A 9,659-nucleotide genomic window follows, 5' to 3' on the forward strand; every position below is an offset into this window, starting at 1 on the left:
ACTTCTATGGCTGCAGGGGCAGTATTGAGTAGTTTGGATGAAAAAGTGCCCAGAGTAAACTGCCTGCTACTCAGTTGCTAATATATGCATATTATTAGTATATTTGGATAGAAACCACCTGAAGTTTCTAAAACTGTTTGAATGATGTCTGTGAGTATAACAGAACTCATATGGCAGGCAAAAACCTGAGAAAAAATCCAACCAGGAAGTGGGAAATCTGAGGTTTGTAGTTTTTCAACCATCGCCTATCGAATACACAGAAGTCAAAAACAGTGAACATTTAATTGCTAAAACATTGAAAATATGATATGGTCTCTGTCAGGTCCACCTTGGGTAGACATCAATATAATTATAGTAAATTACTATGAAATAACATTTTTCATAGCATTTACAATATTACCTCAACACAGGTACCCCCTGTATAGAGCCCCGCTACTGTTATTTACTGCTGCTCTTTAATCATTTGTTTTTCTGATCTCTTACTCTTTTTTTTTGACATTTTCTTAAAACTGCGTTGTTGGTTAAGGGCTTGTAAATAACTATTTCACTGTAAGGTCTACACATGTTGTATTCAGCACATGAAGAATAACATTTACATTTTCTTTAGGTCTGATGTTGACTTTATTATTTTTCATTCCTTAGTTCGATCATTCTCTGCTCAGCAGTAGCAGTCTCAGCCAAGACAGTTATCTCTGTTCTCCCCATACGATTACTGTCTGTAGTTATCTCTGTCTTCCCCATACTGTACGGTCTACAGTTAATCTCTGTTCTCCCCATACGTGTAACGGTCGTTACAGTTGATCTCTGTTCTCCCCATACTCTTACTGTCTACAGTTCTCTGTTCTCCCCCATTACGTACTGTCTACAGTTCTCTGTCCCCCATACTTACTTCTACAGTTCTCTGTTCTCCCCATACTGTACTGTCTACAGTATCTCTGTTCTCCCCATACTGTACGGTGTCTACAGTTATCTCTGTTTCCCCATTACTGTACTGTCTACAGTTTCTCTGTTCTCCCCATACGTGTACTGTCTACCAGTCTCTGTTCCTCCCCATACTGTACTGTCTTACAGTTCTCGTGTTCTCCCCATACTGTACTGTCTAAAGTTATCTCTTTCTCCCCATACTGTACGGTCTACAGTTATCTCTGTTCTCCCCATACTGTACAGGTCTACCAGTCTCTGTTCTCCACATTACTGTACTGTCTACAGTTATCTCTGTTCCCCCATACTGTACGGTCTGTAGTCATATCCTATTTAGCTGGCCTGCCTAAGTATTGCTGCAGAGCTGTCTGACAATCATTTGACTAGTTCTTCAAAGTAGATAAGACATACTTTCACGAACGGTGAAAGGTGTATCCGTCCAGAGATCTGGTATATAATGACGAGATGCTCATGTCTCCGCCCTAACAATAGGAGTCGCTGTCCCAAAGGCGGAATGCAGGCGACAAATTTAGCCATTGTGTAAATTTGGACAGATTTTGTCGTGAGTTAAAACTCCCGTTCGCCTTTTCCTCTCTGACCCGCCTCTGAGCCAGGAAAAACTGGCGAAATAGATTATGGTCATTGTAGTTAATTACCACGTTTCTGCGCTGAACTTGGTTGAATATTTGCTTAATGAAAACTCCTTCCGCCAAAAACTTGACTTAATGTCTCCGATTTCTTTCGTAAATGATTTAATTCTCTCTAGAGAAACGGCGTGTTGAGCTCACAAAAAAAACAAATGTAATTCAAGTAATTGAACCGACATCGGTCAATTATTTGTTAAATAACAGAAATCGGTTAATTTAAAGCCGGTTAAAATCGCTCAGCACTACCAGTTATCAAACCTAAAGCAATACGATCCAGTAATTCCTAAAACACAACCATATTAAAAGAGCAGGATCATTGTTCTTGTATTTACAAAAAAAAAACATGATCCAATAGTTGAAATAACAATAATAAACAAATCAATGACAAACAAAAATAAGAAGAGAAAAACCTTGGGTATGCATCACATAGTTATGCAGATGTACGTCAACGATGTAAAGCTATCGAAACCTCTCTCAGACAATACGGCAGAAGAATAACTGAACAGAATAATGTATGTTCAAGAGGGGTGTAAGTGAATGAATGAATTAGTGAGTGACAGAAGGTTAAAATGTGCAGTGGTTAAAATGTGCAGTAGGTTAAAATGTGCAGTAGGTTAAAAAGTTGTTTTTGGAAAAAGCACTTTCCCTGATGCTTTACTACCATCACATTACATCCAGTATGATATTGGCTTTGGATTCCAGTCCACAGAGATCAGAATAAAACAGTGTAGAAGTTGTAAGGTAAAACAAAACAAAAATAAGCTCCCTTTCTGCAGTATAAAACATACAGCTGCCTCATTGGTTAACCAGCTCCCTTTCTGCAGTATAAAACATACAGCTGCCTCATTGGTTAACCAGCTCCCTTTCTGCAGTATAAACATACAGCTGCCTCATTGGTAACCAGCTCCCTTTCTGCGTATAAAACATACAGCTGGCCTCATTGGTTAACCAGCTCCCTTTCTGCAGTATAAAACATACAGCTGGCCTCATTGGTTAACCAGCTCCCTTTCTGCAGTATAAAACATACAGCTGGCCTCATTGGTTAACCAGCTCCCTTTCTGCAGTATAAAACATACAGCTGCCTCATTGGTTAACCAGCTCCCTTTCTGCAGTATAAACATACAGCTGCCTCATTGGGTTAAACCAGCTCCCTTTCTGCAGTATAAAACATACAGCTGGCCTCATTGGTTAACCAGCTCCCTTTCTGCAGTATAAAACATACAGCTGGCCTCATTGGTTAACCAGCTCCCTTTCTGCAGTATAAAACATCAGCTGGCCTCATTGGTTAACCAGCTCCCTTCTGCCAGTATAAAACATACAAGCTGCCTCAATTGGTTAACCAGCTCCCTTTCTGCAGTATAAAACATACAGCTGGCCTCATTGGTTAACAAGCTCCCTTTCTGCAGAACTATAAAACATACAGCTGGCCTCATTGGTTAACCAGCTCCCTTTCTGCAGTATAAAACATACAGCTGGCCTCATTGGTTAAGCAGCTCCCTTTCTGCAGTATAAAACATACAGCTGCCTCATATGGTAACCAGCTCCTTTCTGCAGTATAAAACATACAAGCTGGCCTCATTGGTTAACCAGCTCCTTCTGCTGTATAAAAACATACAGCTGCGCCTCATTGGTTTGACACTAGCTCCCTGTTCTGCATGTCATAAAAACATACAGCGTGGCCTCATTGTTAACCAGCTCCCTTTCTGCCAGTATAAACATACAGCTGCGCCTCATTGTTAACCAACTCCCTTTCTGCAGCATGAAAACATACAGGCTGCCTCATTGTTAACCAGCCCCTTTCTGCTGTTATAAAACATACAGCTGGCCTCATTGGTTAACCAGCTCCCTTTCTGCAGTATAAAACATACAGCTGGCCTCATTGGTTAACAAGCTCCCTTTCTGCAGTATAAAACATACAGCTGGCCTCATTGGTAAACACATACTGCACACTTATGGCATAGATGCATGTGATTTTGGTCCACAGATTGTCCATTATTGGGAAGCAACACAAGAGAGAAAACGGCTTCTATACCATTAAGCAATCTCTGGTATTCCATCGAGAGACTAGCATTTTTTATTTAATTAAAAAGGCATACAAGTGGTAATTCATTATTCAGTGCTTTACAGTAGTTATGTATTTTAGACCGTACAGCTCTATGGTTCTTTAACAGGACAGTAGTCAACTATGGGCAGCTAGGAATTCTTTAAAAGATGCCATTTCCTTTAAGCAAGAGACGGGAGATATTCAGTCACAGTTTTGTTGTGAGCAACAGGTTAAAAATGTTGCTCACCACAGTAGTGCACAAATGGTATTAGGCTATAGCTTTGGRCTTCTCTGTCTAAAGCAGGAACACGATGGTCATGTCAACGATGGCTTTGAGAAGTGAGCACCACGACACATACAGGTCCAACACTTTAGGTCCCGGTGTACGTACAGTAACAGGCCTCCCAACCAAACCCACCCCCCCATTGGATTTGTGACAGACAGAGAGACTGTGTGTGTCCTAGACCAGAGACTCCGGGCCACCACCATCATCCTCTCTATCGGCCAGGTTTCCTGCCATCCCCGTCACCATGAGGCTCTGAAGCAGGCTGGTCGGTATGGCCGGTTTGAACGACCAGTTCCTCGACGTCACGAAAGGGAACGACGACGACAGCCTCACCGAAGACCTGGCTGCGATCACCGACGCCGTCTTGGACCTTGGCCTCGCCCCCTTGTGGTTGGAGGTTAAAGTGCAGCCGTGGCGGTCTAGCTGTCTCTGCAGCTCCTGAACCTCCCCCAGTATCTCAGAGACTTTACTCAGCATGGCCACTGGACCCCCTCCTAGGATCTGTACGTCATGGATCCAGCGCAGGTACCTTTCATAGAAAGGCAGAACAGTAAAATAGTGGTTGGACATCCCAGTAATGTGACTCAAATCGCAGCCATCTTGGTCAGGGAATCTTTCATTCTAGAAACCCATCAACTACAGTCAAATATATTATTATTATTAAATAAAACAATTAATTTGTAGATATAAAAAGTATGTGTCACAAAATAGGTTCCTAAGTTCAAGGGTCTTTTGTTGGTGAAATAAAAGGTTAAAAGGTGGCTGCACTTCCTGATTTCGTTCATTAAGAAATGATTGCAGCCACGACTGAATTCAAACGTAAACATGAGTTGGTTTTTGGGGGGAGGGGGGGTTGATGTGGGTCTCGTGTGTGTTCATAGGTGTAAGAGTTAACCAAATCATTTCACCAATTAGCTTCTAGCCAGCTGGTGTGCGACCATGGAAAAATTGGTTTGACTTTGGATAGCCAATCTCCGGGAATAGTTATGGACCGTTAATAAATTACACAATGTAAATGAGACAATATTTCCATGTTGCACATCTTTTAGTTGTCTAATTAAATGCTTTCAATATTTATATTTGAATTTATATAGTACACTTATTTTTTTTATATTTCTTTGCTATTGCCCTTTTAAAAATATTGTCCCAGGTACATTGTGTAATATATTGATGGTCCGTAACTAGCCCGATAGGTATATTGAATGTCAAAGCAAATTGAACACGTGTAATACAATCAGCTGCGATCTGAATTGATGATTACTTGGGTGCTGTCAGCTGTGGGCAGAATTGAAATAAACTCAAACACTTTTACAGTACATTCAAACATAATGTTTCTCCTATCAGCTCGCAAATCTCAGTTTTAGACGAGACTGACTTCATGACCAAAATGATCCTATTTACACGTTGTAGTCAATTTTGACACTAAAATAAAAACCTTTGACTCGTATCAATGCCACATAGGCCGCTTTCAAAAAGGAAAAAAAGTAGCTTTTTAGGGGAAGTCGCTGTCCATCGCTACGGGGCAGACTTGCATCCAGACTCGTATCAATGCCACATAGCTACTTTTTTCCTTTTTGAAAACGGCCTTTTTAGGGGAAGTCGCTGTCCATCTCTACAGGTACCTCTGCATCCAGACTCGTATGGAGGGACCGTCCAGGCAGGGCAGCAGCAGACTGTGGTAGTCCAAGGGTTTAGTCTGCCATGCCTCGTAGAACTCCCTGACTGAAGAGGAGGTCTGAGGGGACTCTGAGGAAGGAGACAGCATCCAGCGGCTGAGTCTCTTCACACCCAGGATCTTCTTCAGGTTGTCCGCCTCGTCTTTAAAGAAGCCCTTCTTAGTGGGGGTCTTGAAGGCTGAGCTTGGCAGGGACAGCTGACGCAGGTGCTGGAAAATAGGAATAGAAGACCAGTTGTTGTTTATTGTAGACATGTTCAATTCGATCGGGATAATGTTGGAATATAATAGACTGACAATATTACAGTTGAATGGAGTGAGAGAGTGAGTGAGAGAGTGAGAGAGTGAGAGAGTGAGAGAGTGAGAGAGTGAGAGTGTGAGAGTGTGAGAGTGTGAGAGTGAGTGTGAGTGTGAGAGTGAGAGTGAGAGTGAGAGTGAGAGTGAGAGAGGAGAGGAGAGTGAGAGGAGAGAGGAGAGAGAGAGGAGAGAGGAGAGAGAGAGAGTACCTTGGGCCTGTATGATTTCCTCACAGACGTGTCCTGCTTGGGCTTCTCGCTATACAAAGGGTTAGTGAAGAGATCCTGTGCCTTGCAGTCAAACTGCACCGACCAGTCCCACACTGTAGGGCAGTTCAATGGGCTCCTTTGTGTGTGGGGCGACTCGGCCTGCCAAGACAAGCAAACAGTCAGGCTGGGTGTATGTGGGCATACTGTACATAGTACAGGCTGTTTACCCGACTGTACACAGAAGTGGAGACTGGTGGAGGGAGGACGGGCTCATTGTAACGGAGGTCACTGTTCCATTAGTTCATTCCCAGARGTTACAATGAGCCCGTCCTCTGATTTAAAGTGACACCAGCCTCCACTGGCCCATGGACGTTCTGGTGTAACACAGCTAGTCATCTACACTACAGGGTAACACAGCTGGAAGAGACAGGGCGGGCCTGACGTCTAGTCATCTAACAACTACAGGGTAACAAGCTGGAAAGAGACAGGGCTGACGTCTAGTCATCTACACTACAGGGTAACACAGCGGAAGAGACAGGGCTGACGTCTAGTCATCTACACTACAGGGTAACACAGCTGGAAGAGACAGGTCTGACGTCTAGTCATCTACACTACAGGGTAACACAGCTGGAAGAGACAGGGCTGACGTCTAGTCATCTACACTACAGGGTAACACAGCTGGAAGAGACAGGGCCTGACGTCTAGTCATCTACACTACCAGGGTAACACAGCTGGAAGAGCAGGGCCTGACGTCTAGTCATCTAACACAGGTAACACGCGGAAGAGACAGGGTCTGACGTCTAGTCATCTACACTACAGGGTAACACAGCTGGAAGAGACAGGGCTGACGTCTAGTCATCTACACTACAGGGTACACCAGCTGGAAGAGACAGGGTCTGACGTCTAGTCATCTACACTACAGGGAACACAGCAGGAAGAGACAGGGCCTGACGTCTAGTCATCTACACTACAGGGTAACACAGCTGGAAGAGACAGGGCCTGACGTCTAGTCATCTACACTACAGGTAACACAGCTGAGAGACAGGGTCTGACGTCTAGTCATCTACACTAACAGGGTAACACAGCGGAAGAGACAGGGCCTGACGTCTAGTCATCTACACTACAGGTATACAGCAGAGAGACAGGGCCTGACGTCTAGTCATCTACACTACAGGGTAACACAGCTGGAAGAGACAGGGCTGACGTCTAGTCATCTACACTACAGGGTAACAGCAGGAAGAGACAGGGCCTGACGTCTAGTCATCTACACTACAGGGTAACACAGCTGGAAGAGACAGGGTCTGAGTCTAGTCATCTACACTACAGGGTAACACAGCTGGAAGAGACAGGGCCTGACGTCTAGTCATCTACACTACAGGTAACACAGCTGGAAGAGACAGGGTCTGACGTCTAGTCATCTACACTACAGGGTAACACAGCTGGAAGAGACAGGGTCTGACGTCTAGGTTCATCTACACTACAGGGTAACACAGCTGGAAGAGACAGGGCCTGACGTCTAGTCATCTACACTACAGGTAACACAGCTGAAGAGACAGGGCTGACGTCTAGTCATCTACACTACAGGGTAACACAGCTGGAAGAGACAGGGCCTGACGTCTAGTCATCTACACTACAGGGTAACACAGCTGGAAGAGACAGGGCCTGACGTCTAGTCATCTACACTACAGGGTAACACAGCTGGAAGAGACAGGGTCTGACGTCTAGTCATCTACACTACAGGGACACAGCTAAGAGACAGGGCCTGACGTCTAGTCATCTACACTACAGGGAACGCGAAGACAGGGCTGACGTCTAGTCATCTACACTACAGGGTAACACAGCTGGAAGAGACAGGGTCTGCGTCTAGTCATCTACACTACAGGTGAACACAGCTGGAAGAGACAGGGTCTGACGTCTAGTCATCTACACTACAGGGTAACACAGCTGAAGAGACAGGGCCTGACGTCTAGTCATCTACACTACAGGGAACACGCAAGACAGGGCCTGACGTCTAGTCATCTACACTACAGGGTAACACAGCTGGAAGAGACAGGGCCTGACGTCTAGTCATCTACACTACAGGGTAACACAGCTGGAAGAGACAGGGCCTGACGTCTAGTCATCTACACTACAGGGTAACAGCAGCTGGAAGAGACAGGGTCTGACGTCTAGTCATCTACACTACAGGGTAACACAGGCTGGAAGAGACAGGGCTGACGTCTGTCATCTACACTACAGGGTAACACAGATGGAAGAGACAGGGCTGACGTCTTAGTCATCTACACTACAGGGTAACACAGCTGGAAGAGACAGGGTCTGACGTCTAGTCTCTACACTACGGGTAACACAGCTGGAAGAGACAGGGTCTGACGTCTAGTCTTCTACACTACAGGGTAACACAGCGGAAGAGACAGGGCTGACGTCTAGTCATCTACACTACAGGGTAACACAGCGGAAGAGACAGGGCCTGACGTCTAGTCATCTACACTACAGGGTAACACAGCTGGAAGAGACAGGGCTGACGTCTAGTCATCTACACTACAGGGTAACACAGCTGGAAGAACAGGGCTGACGTCTAGTCATCTACACTACAGGGTACACAGTGGAAGAACAGGGCCTGACGTTAGTCATCTACACTCAGGGTAACACAGCTGGAAGAGACAGGGCCTGACGTCTAGTCATCTACCACTACAGGGTAACACAGCTGGAAGAGACAGGGCCTGACGTCTAGTCATCTACACTACAGGGTAACACAGCTGGAAGAGACAGGGCCTGACGTCTAGTCATCTACACTACAGGGTAACACAGCTGGAAGAGCAGGGGAGCCACTGGAAAAAGCGGTCTAGTCATCTACACTACAGGGTAACACAGCTGAAGAGACAGGGTCTGACGTCTAGTCATCTACACTACAGGGTAACACAGCTGGAAGAGACAGGGCCTGACGTCTAGTCATCTACACTAGCACAGCTGGAAGAGACAGGGTCTGACGTCTAGTCATCTACACTACAGGGTAACACAGCTGGAAGAGACAGGGCCTGACGTCTAGTCATCTACACTACAGGGTAACCCAGCTGGAAGAGACAGGGTTGACGTCTAGTCATCTACACTACAGGGTAACACAGCTGGAAGAGACAGGGCGACGAGTCTATCATACTACACAGCTGGAAGAGACAGGGTGACGTCTAGTATCTACACTACAGGGTAACACAGCTGGAAGAGACAGGTCTGACGTCTAGTCATCTACACTACAGGGTAACACAGCTGGAAGAGACAGGGTCTGACGTCTAGTCATCTACACTACAGGGTAACACAGCTGGAAGAGACAGGGCCTGACGTCTAGCTACACTACAGGGTAAACAGGAAGAGACAGGGCCTGACGTCTAGTCATCTACACTACAGGGTAACACAGCGGGAGGACAGGGTCTGACGTCTAGTCATCTACACTACAGGGTAACACAGCTGGAAGAGACAGGGCCTGACGTCTAGTCATCTACACTACAGGTGTAACACAGCTGGAAGAGCAGGGTTGACGTCTAGTCATCTACACTACAGGGTAACACGCGGGAAGAGACAGGGGGGC

At 45.5% G+C, this 9,659-nt stretch overlaps 1 protein-coding gene across 1 annotated transcript in view; it reads right to left on the bottom strand.

The window, feature by feature from the left end:
- Positions 1-4,070: 4,070 nt before the first annotated feature.
- The window catches only part of mtmr12 (myotubularin related protein 12), a 20,271-nt gene continuing 14,682 nt past the window's right edge, over positions 4,071-9,659 (bottom strand). The window contains exons 10-12 of the mRNA XM_070440667.1: positions 6,080-6,238; positions 5,517-5,783; positions 4,071-4,423 (exon numbers count right to left, since the gene is read on the bottom strand). Coding sequence (XP_070296768.1) covers positions 4,073-4,423; positions 5,517-5,783; positions 6,080-6,238 — 777 coding nt within the window. The 3' untranslated portion in view covers positions 4,071-4,072. The remainder of the gene's footprint in view (positions 4,424-5,516; positions 5,784-6,079; positions 6,239-9,659) is intronic.

This window comes from Salvelinus sp. IW2-2015, unplaced genomic scaffold, assembly GCF_002910315.2.
Source record: "Salvelinus sp. IW2-2015 unplaced genomic scaffold, ASM291031v2 Un_scaffold2805, whole genome shotgun sequence".
Lineage (NCBI taxonomy): Eukaryota > Metazoa > Chordata > Actinopteri > Salmoniformes > Salmonidae > Salvelinus > Salvelinus sp. IW2-2015.